This window comes from Cotesia glomerata, linkage group LG1, assembly GCF_020080835.1.
Source record: "Cotesia glomerata isolate CgM1 linkage group LG1, MPM_Cglom_v2.3, whole genome shotgun sequence".
Classification (NCBI taxonomy): domain Eukaryota; kingdom Metazoa; phylum Arthropoda; class Insecta; order Hymenoptera; family Braconidae; genus Cotesia; species Cotesia glomerata.
The window spans coordinates 34,921,707-34,938,479 of NC_058158.1; the positions used below are offsets into that span (position 1 = coordinate 34,921,707).

A 16,773-nucleotide genomic window follows, 5' to 3' on the forward strand; every position below is an offset into this window, starting at 1 on the left:
TTCTATTCGCATTATTAACTATCCATTAAACTATAGATTATCCTACATCTTCTATCTTCTATCTCTGGTGTCTGCATGGCATGATGTGTAGAACAGATTTTATGTTGAGCAAATGTTGGACAGTTTATTTTTATTTATTATAATTTAATAATTTATTTTATTTATTTATTTATATTTTGCCTTTTTAAGAGTTTTCTTCTTTTTGGCAAAAATTCAATTTACATTTAAATTATTATTTACATCAAAACACATTTTATAATTTCATAAAAAAATTTTAATAATTGATCTTTTATTAAAAAAAAGTTATTAAAAATTTCATGTTAAATTAAAAATCAAATAATCTATGTTATTAAAAGAATAAGAAAAATTTTGTCTGAAGAATAGTCATATGATAAAATCGGTTTTTTTTTTTAAGAAAATTTAGTGTCATTGCAAAGGTCTTGACAAATTTGTGCCTTTTCAAGGTTTCATATTATTCTCAACGAGAGTCAATTTATTATTATAAGTATTTAGGCGGCATTCAAAAATGCTCTCTTTCTAGATACATAATTAAAAAATGATCTTGATTGTAACTGTTGACATTTTTAAAGATATAAGCTCATCCCGATGTTACACTCATCGGGACCTTTCATTTGGGTACCCACATCAATTTTTCATATATTTTATATATATTATATATATGTATGTATAAAAAATATATAAAAATACATGTGAGTACTCAAATGAAAGCTCTTGATGAGAGTAACATCGGCATGAGCTTATATCTTTAAAAATGTCAATAATTAAGAACTGACTTTGCTATCTTGTTAACTAATGATATTTTTGAAGATATAAACTCACCCGGACATTACACTCATCGAGACCTTTTATTTGAGTACCCACATCAATTTTTCATATATTTATATATATTATATATATGTATATATGAAAAATATATAAAAATGCATGTGAGTACTCTAATGAAAGCTCTTGATGAGTGTAACATCGGGATGAGCTTATATTTAAAAAAATGTCAATAATTAAGAACTTACTTTGCTATCTTCCCAACTAATGATATTTTTGAAGTTATAAGCTCATCCGGATGTTACACTCATCGAGACCTTTTATTTGAGTACCCACATCAATTTTTCATATATTTATATATATTATATATATGTATATATGAAAAATATATAAAAATGCATGTGGGTACTCAAATGAAAGCTCTTGATGAATGTAACACCAGGATGAGCTTATATCTTTAAAAATATCAATAATTAAGAACTGACTTTGCTATCTTGTCAATTATTGACATTTTTAAAGATATAAGCTCATCTCGATGTTACACTCATCGAGACCTTTTATTTGAGTACCCACATCAATTTTTCATATATTTATATATATTATATATATGTATATATGAAAAATATATCAAAATACATGTGGATACTCAAATGAAAGCTCCTGATGAGTGTAATATCGGGATGAGCTTATATCTTAAAAAATGTCGATATTTAAGAAAGTACAGTACTATTTAACAAAAGTAATTATTTTATAAAGAAAATTTTATTTATTTATATTTTACAAATCACGGCAGTCACATAGTGGCTGCAAGGTTGCTAGTTTTATTTTATCTAAACTAAATTTAAATTCGCTTGATTTTTAATTTAATTAATTATATTTCAAAATTCTTATTTATAAAAAATTCATTATAGTTTTTATTGCTTTGAAATTTCTACGAGTTTATTGCGGATAAAAAATTTTTTGGAATAACATTAATGAATTTTTATTATTTCCGTTCAATGTTTTAAAAAAAATATAACTGCAAGGTTAAATTTATGATTCAAAATTAAAATAATATAAAATTAAGAACTTGAAAACAAATAATTACTTCAACATTATAGTAATTAGTTGTTATTAAATTTATAAAAAAATGAAATTAAAAAATTATTTTATAGTTTTCTATAGAAATCATGATAATAATAGTAATAAATTTTACGCAATGGAAGTAAAAGCCTTGATGGGTGTTATAGAAGCTTGTAGATGGTATCAAAATTTTATTAACGCCGGTTATCTTCTCATATCTTCTTTATGGGTTTGTTATTGACGCTTCTGTTTTTTCCTTTTTGTATTGTTGTGCAATGATGGGATTTTCATTAAATAGTAGTTTTGTTTTCCCCAAGGACGGGATTGTTAGAAATTTTGTTTTATTAATTTTTGGGGGACTGAAGGTCCTCGATTAAATTAGATTGGATTTGGAATTGTTGCTGGTTACCGGAACGTGCTATTAGATAGGTATCGCTTGGCTTCGGAGTTGTGTAATTTTAGGATTTAATTGGGAGGTGGAAATTGATGAGACGGTGATTAACTTTAGTTGAAATTTAGATTTATTGTTGAGAAACTTTTTTCGGTAGTTGAGTTTAATTGATTGTTTGGTTTAAAAAAATTAAAAAAATTTTCATCTAATATTTTAAGTATATTTATAAAAAATTTTTCATTATCGTCTAAAATTTGTAAAAAATTTTTATTGATCGAAGTTAAAATAACAGAATTTTTTTTTCACAATTTTTACATCCGTCAAAAATAGAAATTTAACTTTTAAACTTTTTTTACCATAAATATAAATAAAAAATTTGCTTATTAAATTTTTTTAAAAATTAAATTTTTAAGTTGTGATTTTTTTTTATTTTATCGTTTAAAATTATATAAATTATAATTTTAAAACTATTAAATTATTTTTCCCTATAAAATCATACACATAAAATAAAAAAAATTTTTTTAATTAAAAAATTAAATTTAAATTCGACTTTTTTTTTTTGTAGATATTAAAAAATATTTATATAATTTTAATACAACTTTTTTCATAATTTTCACATAATATTTCTTTTCGAATATTCATAGATTTATTTAAAAATGGAATTTACAATTTTTTTAATAAAAATTCGTCTACAATAATCCAATTTTAATGAATTTTGTCCCAAACAAAACCCTTTATATTAATAATCGTAATTTAGAATAAAAATAAAATTGTATATCTAGTAATTTAACCTCCGCGTGACAGAAATTAAAAATAGTAACCGGAACAACACAATGATAAAAATCATTTGTAACAAACATCCGCTTTATCCATTGCGCTGGTTCAATATCTAGGAAGCCGTAAAAAATTATTTATATTAACTAAAATAAAACAAAATACAGCTCATAAAGTTATTAAACTCCGCAGTTATTAAATAAAAATACAAAAAAAAATATTTTTGATTTGAATATTCTTGAATTGAGCGCTAAATTGATCGCACGGAATTCCTGGGCTCATACAACTCATAACAATAGACCCCACCTCACATACCTAACCGGTATGACAGAGGACTGACGATTCTTCCACAATTTTCTCGATTCCCCATATTTAAAATTAGTTTTGTCGAAACCGTGGCATTGTTCAGAAGTCTGTAAATTAAATTTAACTTTATTCAACATTTGTCATTATTCCCATGGAATTTACATACAATCATCTCAAATTTATTCTTTTAATACCATTAATAACACATTAATAATTCCAAAATGATCCACCTGATTATGATGGTATCTCGATTTATTTTTCTGACCCAAAAATTCTGAACGATTGTTAAGAAAATAATTATTTAAATAATTCATTTTTGTTATTTCCTCTCCTCAGTATCTGCAACCAAGTGGTATGACCACTTGACAGTGTTTACCGTGCCTTCAACTCAAAATGAAAAGGAACTTTAACATGTTCAGTATGGTTCAAGCTATTACGGTTCTGACAATTCTCAAGATGCTTGCCAATGGTAAGTTTATTTTTATTTGTTCAAGTAAACATTAATATTGTCAAAAATAATAAAAACATGTCCTTTTAAAAAAAAAAAAAACCAATAATTACTCACCAAAAAAAAATTTTTTAATTTCTTGATTCCAAATTTTTTTCTCGGCTCCAAAAATTGATTTTTTTTTTATTTAAAAATTTTTTTTTATTTAAACAATAATTAAAGAAAATTTTCAATTTGTTCAAGATAATTACAATATTTTTAAAAATTTTATTGAATCAAGAATATTCTGACTACAACTAAGAATTATTTTTTCTATGTTTTGGTAATCATTTACATGTGGGGTATTATTTTTATTTTCATTTTTTTGAACAAAATTTCTATATGATTTTATCGATATATTTTTTTTTGAAAAATACATAAAAAATGAACAGTTAAAAAATATAAGTTAATTATCACAACTTTAATAAATTTTCAAAAAAATTTATAAATTTTTTAGAAAATTGTGATATTTAACTTTTTTTTTTTTAATTGTTCGTTTTTTATGTACTTTTCAAAAAAAATATATCAAAAACATCAAAAAAAGATAAAATAAAAATTTCATCCAAAAACATGAGAGCCAAAATTTTTTCCAACTTTTGAAGGCAAAAAAAAGCTATCGAAATCTTTATTTTTTTTTTTTACGACATTTCTAATCATAAATGCGCTGTAAAGACAAGCAGAACCAAAATAAAAATTGAAAAATGTTAATTTTTCACCTAAATATGGCCAAAAACAAGGTGAACAACTTGTAAATAATTACCTTTTTTTTTGTTAAGAAAATTAATAAGACAATTTTACTCAAACTAAGAAAAGTTTGACGAAAAATAAATAATTCGAACAAAGAAAATTTTTCCTTTTATTTTTTGTGTATGTTTTCTTTTTTTTTTTGGTTTTGAAAGAGGATTTTATTTTTAACATTTTCTTTATACATAGATAAGTAACAATATCCTTATAAACAACTTAAACATTAATATACTTTTATTTTGAACTGTCATCACATGATGCTCTTATCAAAAATATTTAATTAACTATATTATAGTTTTATTATATTATTAAATATATATGTTGATGATACTGCTATACTGTGTGCGGGAGATAATTGGGACGTAGTGCAAAGAGATATGAACGAAGTCTTGAAAATTGTCCACAGTTGGCTAAAAAATAACCAATTAACACTAAATGTGGGGAAAACTGTGTATTTAACTTTAGCCATATTAAAGCAAATTTTAAGGGAGTTGGGAAAGAACGGATAGGGGAAAGGGGGGACCTACTCAGTGGGAATTTTTTCCGTAATTGAAAAAATAATCAGACAGCCCAGACTGGGAAACGAACCCAGATCTCTCGGTTACGCGCCAAGGGCTCTACCAGTTAAGCTATCCGAGACAAGTACTGACTAATTTATTCAGTCACGTATATAAGACCCACCGAGCAAACAACGCCACCGTCCATCTTACGGTAAAGAGCCATATTAAAGCAAATTTTAAGGGAGTTGGGAAAGAACGGATAGGGGAAAGGGGGGGGACCTACTCAGTGGGAATTTTTTCCGTAATTGAAAAAATAATCAGACAGCCCAGACTGGGAATAGTTAGAGCTCTTGTTATAGTGATTCTATTCCAAAGACTGTAATTAGAATAAATAATGAAATAATAAGAAAAGTTGATAGCTGTAAATATTTAGGAATTTATATTGATAGTTGTTTGAAATGGGATATACATATTCAGGAGACCGTTAAAAAATTAAATTTTTTCAATTTCTTTTATATAAACTGAGTCTTTTTATGGAACGTAGAGTACTGAAAATGCTATACCATTCGTTATTTGAAAGCGTCATCAACTACGGTATTATAGCGTGGGGTGGTGCGTATAAAAACTCTATCAAACCACTTTTTACTGTACAAGAACGAATTCTAAAAAAAATTAGAGTAGAGTACAAATATATATTAAATATTAAACAGCAATATGTACTTTGTAGTTTAACTAAATTCTTTAGTACGTGCTTATATAAATATAATAATTATGAAGGTAGATCTAGGTATAAAATAATCCAAGGACCTAAAATAACGAAGACTAAATTTCAAAGCAGTTCACTGTATACTGCAATTAAATATTTTAATAAGCTACTGAATGAAATAAAGAATACACATACATTTACTAAAAAAACTAAAAATAATATTAAAATATGGAATAAAAGATATGTCACTTGCGCTAGTCGTAATAATAGTATTTAATCGTATGAAGAATAATAATTATAACTTTTACAAAACTTGCACGTTTCTGGTGCTATTCTATGTTTTCGCTTTATATTTTTCTATTATAAATAATGTACAAATTTTTCAATACTAAGTATATTTTGTTAAATAGGCACATATGATAAATTAACCATATATGCCTATTAACTCTTCCCGAACCTATGCACAGGGAACATTGTGTTTCCTCTTTAGGATTTATATGTACGATTTTTGTATATCTATCTTTTTGGGAAGTAAATAAATAAAATAAAATAAATATCATTTAACATAAATAATATCTTTTCTTTGAACTATTACAAAATATTATATTGCTTTGGAAAAATTAAAAAGATAAATAGAAAAAACCAAATGCTTTTTTTATGTATGTCAAAGTGCAGTTACCGTCAAATATAATAAAAAAATAAAGATAATTTAGACATAACATCTTGTAAAAAATTCAAGAATTAAAAAAAAAGAGCATACTAATTTAAATAAAAAATTACAATAACAAAGAAGGTAACCAGACAGGGAGTTTAGAATAAAAACAAGAGCTCTAATGAGACTTTTTAACATCGAAGGTCGTGATCATTGTCCATAAACTTTTTGTTTTCCAACTCATGAATATCTGCATTATTCTTATTCTCGGACAATCACTTACCGCGATAAATCACAAAACTTTTTTGACCCTTTGGTGTTATTTTACAGCCCAAACCACGTGTAACGGCAACGCTGGAAGGATAGTGTATGAAAGATTACCGGATCAACAGCTCCAAGGGTTCGATGATGAAGTGGTAAGATTATTAATTTTTTAATATTATTCATTTAGAAAAAAAAAATAAAAATATTTTGCACAGAAGCTTTTAGTTATTCGAATAGAATTTATTGATTTGTTTTGTTGTTTTTTTTTAAAGGTGAGAGATTCGGCGCCGCCGTTCCGTGTTTTGGAAAAATGTCAGGACCTGTGTTTACGTGACAGGACTGCAGGGAATAATTTGCCGCGTGCCTGTGCAAGCTTTGATTTCCAGCCTGGAAGTAGACTCGCCTCGTTCAGCGGTACGCCGGAGTATGAAGAGAGCACGTGCTATTTGACCAGAGAACAAGCTCAGCCCGAGGGAATTGGCAATTTAATGCTCGTACCCAATAGCGTCCACTTTACTGAAGTCTGTCTCACGTGTGAGTAAATCGATTAATGCTCCTGCAGTCCTCGCATTCCCCATCTATTAAACCAATAATCAATACTCTATTACATTTGTAACTAATAGCGCTATCACCACTTCACTCAATTCTCAACTCTATTTTTTTTTACCAATTCAATTCAATTCTTTTATTTTGCAATTAGCTAATAGGATCGAAAGAGACTGTCCAAACAGACGGTACATTTTTGAGCGACACCCCAGGAAGAAATTAAAGTTACCTATGACTGATGTCAGAGAAGTTCCTGCTGCTAATCGAACAGTTTGTGAAGAAAGGTAATTTTTTTTAAAACCAGCTTGCATAAAATAAATTTAATATACTGAAAATTTTTAAATAAATTATTACTAAAAATTCATTTGAAAAAATTGTAATTTATAGTTTTTTTTTAATTTTTATAAGTAGAATTTTTTATAGCATTTTTTTTTGCACACAATTTACTTGCAAAAATTTTAATTGAAAATTTTTTTGTGCAAAATTTGTTAATAAAAATTTTAATTTCAAGTTTTTATTCTAATTTCTGCATGTGAAATTTTTTTGCGCATAATTTGCTTGCAAAAATTTTAATTATAATTTTTTTGTGCAAAATTTGTTAATAAAAATTTTAATTTCAAGTTTTTATTCTAATTTCTGCATGTGAAATTTTTTTGCGCATAATTTGCTTGCAAAAATTTTAATTATAAATTTTTTTCGTGCAAAATTTGTTAATAAAAATTTTAATTTAAAGTTTTTTTTTCAATTTCTGCATTTGGAATTTTTACGCATAATTTACTTGCAAAAATTTTAATTGAAAATTTTTGTGCAAAATTTGTTAATAAAAATTTTAATTTAAAGTTTTTTTTCCAATTTCTGCATGTGGAATTTTTTTGCGCATAATTTGCTTGCAAAAATTTTAATTATAAATTTTTTTCGTGCAAAATTTGTTAAAAAAAATTTTAATTTAAAGTTTTTTTTCTAATTTCTGCATGTGGAATTTTTTCGCGCATAATTTGCTTGCAAAAATTTTAATTATAAATTTTTAGTTCAATTTTTGAATGTGGAATTTAAAAAAAATTTTTTTTTAATTTTAAGTTTAATAAAAAATTGAAAAAAAAATTAATTAAACCAAAAAAAGCATTTAAAAAATAAAATATATCATAATAGATATTAAATAAATTTTTAGATACAAAAAATTTATTTTGCTAATAAAAGTTTGAATATATATTAATAAAAATTTGAATTAAAAGAAAATTAATTAAAAATGATTAATTTACTTATTAAAATATTTTTTAGTTGTTTAAACGAGTACCACTTTGTGTGCCGTTCGGCGACATTCGATGCAGTAAATAGAAATTGTTTAATGAGTCGTTTCACCAGAAGAACACATCCAGAACTTTTAGAAGACGATCCCAATACTGATTATTTGGAAAATACTTGTTTAAACGGTAAAGATTCGATTGAAAACTTTGTAAGAGATTTTATAATAATAATAGAATTTTATTTGCATGACTAGTGTCTTTTACAAAGTTTTTACATAATTATATAATACATTAAATATATCTTTCAACTTTCTTTTGTGAGGGATTTTATAAATAAATGTTTTATCAATTTTTTAGCGGACAGAAGGTGCGACGGACTGACAGTGTTTATCAAGGAAGAAAACAGGAGACTTCGCGGACCCTTCGAGGTGGACATATACACAAACTTGACGCTGGAAGAGTGTCAAAATCTCTGTTTGCGGGCTGATAAATATTTTTGTCGCAGCGTGGAGTTTGATGAGCAAACACGCCAGTGTGTTATTTCTGAAGAAGATTCTGTCTCACAGAAAGACGATATTGGGACCAGTAATAGCCCTTCTTATCATTTTTATGATCTTGTCTGTCTTGATAATCGTGAGTTGTTTTTTCAATTTATTCCTCAGGAGATTAAAAACATTTTTAAAGGTTTTTTTTCTATTGAGTTTTTATTTGTAGCTATATAATTTTAAAATTATAATTCATAATCACTAATATTAAATTTACAATAAAAATAACATAAAATTTTGTCAAAATTTCAAAATAAACATAAATATTATTAAGAATTCAAAAAAATTTTTTTTTTCATTCAAAATTCAGTCAAACTTTTTTTCAAATTAAAAATTCAACAAAATTTAAGAAAATTTTGCGTCTAGAATAATTAAAAAAAAATTTTTAAGTCTTAGAAAATTTAATAAATTGGAAAAATGGTTTATAAAATTCAAAAATTAAAAAAAAATCCAAATAAAATTTTTTAACTAAATTAAAGAATAAAATTATTATTGGTTTTTTTTTTACTGTCAAAAAACAGTAAAATTTCTTATAGTTGAAATAATTAAAAAAAAAAATTAATTTTAAAATTCTCTGCAAAATAAAAAATAAGTTACAATTAATAATTTTTATAAAAAAAATTACTTGAATAATTTTAAATAATTAATTTTGATGAAAAAAATATCTAAAACTAGAAATAAAAATTTATATAAGAAAAAATCTCGACCAACAGCAAAATTATAATAAATAATAATAAATTAGTTTATGTAACAAACTATCCCGCCATTGTTTCGGCGGCAATTTACTTAAACTGTCAGATAAATGTCAACCAAATGCCAGCTTACAAAAAGTAGCTTCTCCTACAGCACGTGGCTCCGAGTACCCGGACAACTCCGTCTCAGGACACTACCCGGACAGCAGACGCCCAGACACGGCCTTCCAGCGGTACAGAAACTCGCGTTTGAGCGGAGAGTTTCACTCAGAGATAACTGGGAGAAGTCTCAGCGAGTGTTTGGACGAATGTCTTCGGCAAACTAGCTTTCAATGCCGATCCGCGGTTTATTCTGAGCACCTCCGTTCCTGCCGACTCAGCAGATTCAATCAGCGTGATGGCCATCGGATCATCTACGACGCCGACTTTGACTATTACGAAAACCTCATGCGTAATTATTATTATTATTTATTTAATATACAGTGTCCTTTGGAGCTTTGGGTCTGAATAAATTTATTCTCAAAGCCAAAGCCTCTTTGAAAGTCTTAATCAACCGTGAAAAAATCCAGCCGACAGCTATTCCGATAAAAACACTTTTGCAATCTCATCTGGAAAGGTAGCATCGGAAAATGTTAACTTTTACGGAGTAAAAGAGTACAGAGTCCAGTTTCTACTGCGATAAAAATACTTTTTCAATCTCCAGTCTCAACGATCTCTATTCAATTGAATGAAAACTTTTTTTCACTTGACATATCCATCATTTCTTTCCTTTTCTTCACTCTTTTTTTTACTTATTCTTAAATATTATTTTATTTTATTTTTTAGCATTCATTTTTTACCCGCTTCCGACTCACAAGAGCACACTTAATAATTTAGTTAAAAAGTTTACCGAAAATTTATAAAAATTAAACTTTCAATATCATTCAAAAGTTTCAAGAAATTTTATCCACTTTGCTTCTCAAGAGATTCAATTCGCGAATTTTTACTTTAAATTAAACTTGCTGGGTAGGAAAATTTATATGCATTTTGTTAAACTTTTTCATATAAACGCAAAGTGTAAAGGCTATACTTTATGTATAACCTTTTTGAAGTATTATGTAAAGTATATATTCACGTAGATACTATGCGGTTATTTATAAAAATATTATCAACAAATTTTTATGATAAAAAATTATTGCTTTTTAAATTTTTTCAATCAATTCAGTCCAAAATTTTTACAGTCAAAATTGCAATTTTTTTTCAATTATTAAATTAACATTATTTTAATTTTAGAGTACTTTAAAATAAATTATAATCCATTAAAAAAATTACAAATCAATATATTAATTAATTTAAACTAAGAATGATATTAAATTTATGGAAATCTTAAAAGTTCTTACTTCAATAATAAATCAAATTAATTTCTTAAGATAAATCTGTCGATAAATGTCAAATATTGAGTACAAAGTCTCATTAAAAAAAGAGAGACATAAAGTTCTTCATTAATAAGTATTATCATTTGCTCAGAGTCTAAATCTGTACTTTCAATCATGGAAAATATTTATCATATTATTTTTTTAATACTTAAATTTTTCTTGAAATTTACTTTTTGTACGCTGAGAAAAAAAAATTTTTCTTCAGAAAAAAATTTCTTCGCTCAAGAATCGTTTAAAATAAATTTTGGTTTCTTGACAAAAGAATATCAATATCTATCATAATAATAAAATATTGGCATTAATTTTGATAGATTAACAAATGAATAGGTTCACTTGAATTAAACAAAAAATAATTCGATTAATTCTTGAGACAAGAAAATATATTCTTGAAAATTATCAAGAATATATTCTTGTGACAAGAAAATTTTCTCAAGAGTAGTATTTTTTTTTCTCAGTGTAAAATAACAATTGTTAATTTTCAAAATGTAAAATGCAAAATTTTATTTTATTTACTTTCATTGAATTTTTTATAGCTCTTAAAAAATTTGGTCTAATTATTTTCTTACTATTATTTACTGATTATCTACTTTTATCTACTTTGACTAAAAAAAAAAAATTCTTTAACAAATAAAATCATTTTAAAAAGTTCGGTCTTAATTTTACTAAAAAAAATTTTTAAAATCAGATTAAGTAAAAAATTTTACTTGATTGAAGACAATAAAAATGTTCAAAATAATTTTCTTAGTTCAAAAACTTTTTTTTTCAACAATTAATATCTTTAAATATTGATTAAAAATTAATTAATTAATCAGTCTTTTAATAAAAGTAAATTTTTATTAAAATTATTCCTCAATTTTTATGATTTATTTATAAAATTAAGTTAACAAAACTTTTTCTCACATTACTGCAGATCAATATTTAGATGGAGATCGAGATAATCCGATGTACAGACCCGACCCCGTGGGACAGGGCACTAATTTCGAGAAACCGTCCCTCGGGCGACCAGGTAACACACATTTAATTAAATCTAATTAACAAATCTCTGCGATAAAACTGGGTAATTAAATACTCATATAATTTCTAACTATAATTCGAAATTACTAGGTCACCCGGACGACTACGACAAAGGGTATCCGAGCGGTTCTCATGGCGACCGCTACCCAGATTACTATCCGCCCCCCGGAGACAGATACCCCGGCAGCAAGTACCCGAATCAATACCCGGACGATCGCTACCCCGATAAATATCCGGATCGATACCCCAGCGATCGTTATCCTCTGGACCGGTACCCGCATGATCGTTACCCCAGTTCTGGGGACCGGTACCCGGCAGATCGCTATCCTGTTCCGAGCGACCGCTATCCTGCGTCAGGTGATCGGTATCCCAGCGATCGGTACCCAGTGGGCGACAGGTATCCTGGTGATCGATATCCAGCAAGTGACAGGTACCCGGTGGGTGGAGATCGTTATCCTGTGGGTGGAGATCGCTATCCTGGGGGTGGAGATCGCTATCCAATCTCTGGAGATCGGTACCCGATAAGCGGTGATCGATATCCAGTAAACAGTGATCGGTATCCAATAAACGATCGATATCCTGTCAATGGGGATAATTATCCGTTGATCAATACTCCAGGTTTGTGAAAAAATATTTATATTTAATATTTTATAAAAAATTAATCATTTTTTTTTATTGTAATTTGTTTTTTTTTTTAATTTTTTATTAGATGAAAAATTTTAAGTTGAATTTATGGATAAAAAAAAATTGAGAAAAATTTATAAATTTAAGTTGGAAAAAATTGAATTTTTAAAAATTTTGATGCTTAAAAAAAATACAATTTTCTGTAATAATAATTAATTAATCAATTTAAAATTAAATAATAAAAATAATATGGCTTTAAGAATTTTTTTTAAATGAAATTTATATATTTTTTTGAAGAAAATTAACAAAAGTTTTAAATTAAAGTATAAAAAAATAATTTTTCAAAATATTTGATTCTTAAGATTAAGCAATATAATTTATAATTTACTTTAAAAATAATGGATTGATTCTTTAAAATTAATTAATAAAAATAGAATTGCTATAAAAAATTTATTAAATTTTTTGTTAAAGAATAATTGAGAAAAATTTAGAAATTTAAGTTGGAAAAAATGGAATTTTAAAAAATTTTGATGCATAAAAAAAATACAATTTTCTGTAAAAATAATTAATTAATCAAATTAAAATTAAATATTAAAAATAATATGGCTTTAAGAAATTTTTTTAAATGAAATTTATATATTTTTTTGAAGAAAATCAAACAAAAGTCATAAATTAAAGTGTAAAATAATAATTTTTCAAAATATCTGATTTTCAATATTAAATAATATAATTTATAATTTACTGTAAAAATAATGAATAAATCCTTTAAAATTAATTAATAAAAATAAAATTGCTATGAAGAAATTATTAAATTTTTTGTTAAAGAATAATTTAGAAAAATTTATAAATTTAAGTTGGAAAAAATTGAATTTTTTTAATTTTTAATACTTAAAAAAATACAATTTTCTGTAAAAATAATTAATTAATTAAATTAAAATTAATTAATAAAAATAATACGGCTTTAAAAAATTTTTTTGAATTAAATTTGTAGTTTTTTTTGAAGAAAATTAAGCAAAAAAGTCATAAAATTGAAGTATAAAAAAATAATTTTTCAAAATATTTGATTCTTAAGATTAAACAATATAATTTATAATTTACTGTAAAAATAATGGATCGATCCTTGAAAATTAATTGATAAAACTACTATGAAAAATTTGTTAAATTTTTTGTTGAACAAAATTTAGTAAAAGTGCATTTTTCATAATAATTTATAAACTAAAACAATAATTAAAAAAATTTTGAATTCATTTTAAAAAAGAAAATATATAAAAAAAATTGATAGTTATTTTTGGTTAATAAAGCTGAATGCTTTTAAAATTAAAATAATTCTTGTAATAACTAACGTAAAAAAATCCATTACCTAATACATCGTAGTACATTGTAAAAAATTTTCATGCGAAAATGGTCACTGAGTATTTAATATAGTCAGCTTGCTATGAATTTACAGTGACATTTTTTCGATATGAAATATCGGATTATTACATATTATTTTAAAACCTGTCACTAAACTCTGTCCATGTTCTACAAAGTATTATTCTTGAAAACTGCTATAATAATACGGTGAATATTTAACTAACGATTTACAATACTGCTCCAGGCTATCACCGATATCCACCGCCTCCAGTGTACCCATCCTCAGGACACCGGTACCCAAGCGGTCCAGGAAGTAGATATCCAGTGAAAGACGAGCCTTATCATCCTGGTTCTGGCACACGTTATCCAATACCGGATGATCCTTTAACGCGGTATCCGACTTCCGGTATCAATAGAATACCCTCCCGATATCCCAATGATAGATATCCTGACAAGGACCCTTATCCTTTTCGTGACAGGTAAGATTAGCTCATTATCATTAATTAGACAATTTACAATTTTAGGTTTTGACGAAATACTAAAATTACTAGAAATTTTATGACAAAATTTTTTGATGTGTCTACATATGGAATTTTTAGTTCAAATTTTTTTTATGTTATAAAAAAAAAGTAAATTATTACATTATTGAAAAATGATGTTTTGTATTTTATATTAAATTATAAAATTGCCATTTAGATAATTAGAAGGTTTAATAAGTAAATAAATAAATATTAAAATTATTTCAATGAAAAAAAATTAGGAAAACGGTTGACCCTGAAGGCCATCCCTGCAACTTCCCGCTAATTCCATACTTAGGCGCTTAAAATTGCACCAATGACGTTTTTAAGCTCTTCGAGCTCAAAAATACAATTTATGGGTTATTTTGAGCTCTCTGAGCTCAAAGAGATTGCTTGCATATGCTTAAAAGCACTTCGAGCTCAAAAGTCTGATAGAGATTTGATAAGACACTATTTTTGAATTTTTAAACCGCAATAACTTTTGAATGAATAAACCGATTTTTACGTGGTTAGAAGCATTCGACGCAGTTTTTCAAGCCTCACAAAAATCTTAAATTTTGAATTGATCGCGCTAGGGATTTTAGACTTATTCCGAAAAACACTTTTTGGTTTTCTTTCGTTCACGATATCTCTCGAACGAATCAACCGATTTTGACCGGACTGGTGGCGATCGACGTGGTTTTGAGGTTAAGAGCTGATTAGTTTTTGGAATTGAACCTTTAAGCCGTTTAAAAGTTATTCCAAAAACCACTTTTGAAAAATTTTTTTTCAATTTTTTAAGATTTCTCAAAATCTATTGATCTGAATCGGTCCAAATAGTTTTCATACATACATACACCGTGACAACCTCGCGGGGATAGTCAGGGAAGTTTCCTGTGACCTTTAAACGTCGAGATCTGATGAAAACTCGATTTTTGCAAAACGGGTGAAAACAATAACTTCCTCGATTTTTGAAAATCTTCGATTTTCTTAGCGGGAAGTTAAAAATTAGGACTGAGGTTGACCCGAAAGGCCATCTCTGCAATTTCCTCCTAATTCCATACCTAAGCGCTCGACGTTTCGATCATTTTGTTCTTAAGCTCTTCGAGCTTAGAAAATATAATTTTATGTTACCTCAAGCTTTTCATACCTTCATAGGATACATGAACATTTCAATTGGCATATAATAATCATAAGAAATAAGTTTCTTACAAGTTTTAAAGCCTATTGTAAAATATTTACTGTTGAAGTTTGAACGCGGCGATATTCGAAAGATTCGAAGCCTGATCGAACTTACCGTGACTTAAACTTGACACGCGGGAATGTAACAATGAAAATTCTAAATTTATAAAAAATTAATAAACTAATCAACTGTCTGGCTTAGAATCCTTGTAGAGCATGCAAAAACAATTCGATTGGTACATAACGAATATTGGAAAAAAATTTATCGAGAGTTTTAAACCCTAAACTAGTTTAGCCTTATACTAAAACTTACTAAAACTAGGCACGCGGGCATGTAAAATCGAAAATTCTGAATTTCTCAAAAAATAATAGACTTATCAACTTTTGAGTCTTAAAACCTTGTAGAGGATTCAAAAATGATTCGATTGGTATATGGGTGATTCTCTGTAAGGATGTGTTTTGCTGTCCCAGGCATTTTTATTGGAAAAATTGTTATTTTGTTACTAAAAAAATTTATTACGAAAGTAAATGTAATATCATTTCTATTTGGAGCATTGAAAACTAAAATGGAATAAATTTTGGTTTTTTTGCTATAAATTCGTAAACCACCGAAATGTCAGTCCCCTGGGCTGTCCCAGTCCCAAAATTAAAACTTTAAGATTAAATTTTAAGTTATTCGTCAATAATATATAATTTGATCCATAATGTTTATAAACTTAATTAGTTAACTAACAATCTTCTTCAATAAAAAGTACCGAAAGTTAATTTGTTTCATTAAATTCATTAAACCAAAGTTTGTCCCAGGCATTTTAAGATCAGTCCCCTGCCAGAAGTACAAAGCCAAAAAAAAAAATCTAGCGTGTTATTTTACCCTTTGTAAGGTTTATAAGGATCTAACTAGCCGTAAGTTAATAACCATAGGGCTGTTAGTGCTTTATCGCCATTTTATTTAGTGTCAAAGCACCGTTTGTTCTGGAAATATGTGTTTGGGC

General features: G+C 26.6%; 1 protein-coding gene across 5 annotated transcripts in view; it reads left to right on the top strand.

Annotated features, from left to right (window-relative positions):
- Window positions 1-16,773, top strand: part of LOC123264688 — a 37,107-nt gene that overhangs the window by 5,350 nt on the left and 14,984 nt on the right. For 2 of the 5 annotated variants that reach the window (XM_044728110.1, XM_044728126.1), the window contains exons 2-11: window positions 3,653-3,785; window positions 6,736-6,821; window positions 6,942-7,203; window positions 7,370-7,499; window positions 8,494-8,645; window positions 8,817-9,092; window positions 9,839-10,147; window positions 12,022-12,117; window positions 12,216-12,743; window positions 14,347-14,581. In XM_044728110.1, the coding sequence (XP_044584045.1) occupies window positions 3,710-3,785; window positions 6,736-6,821; window positions 6,942-7,203; window positions 7,370-7,499; window positions 8,494-8,645; window positions 8,817-9,092; window positions 9,839-10,147; window positions 12,022-12,117; window positions 12,216-12,743; window positions 14,347-14,581 (2,150 nt within the window). In that variant the 5' untranslated portion in view covers window positions 3,653-3,709. Of the gene's footprint in view, window positions 1-3,538; window positions 3,559-3,652; window positions 3,786-6,735; window positions 6,822-6,941; window positions 7,204-7,369; window positions 7,500-8,493; window positions 8,646-8,816; window positions 9,093-9,838; window positions 10,148-12,021; window positions 12,118-12,215; window positions 12,744-14,346; window positions 14,582-16,773 lie in introns of those variants that run through there. The other 3 variants (XM_044728140.1, XM_044728133.1, XM_044728120.1) reach the window with 2 other exon arrangements.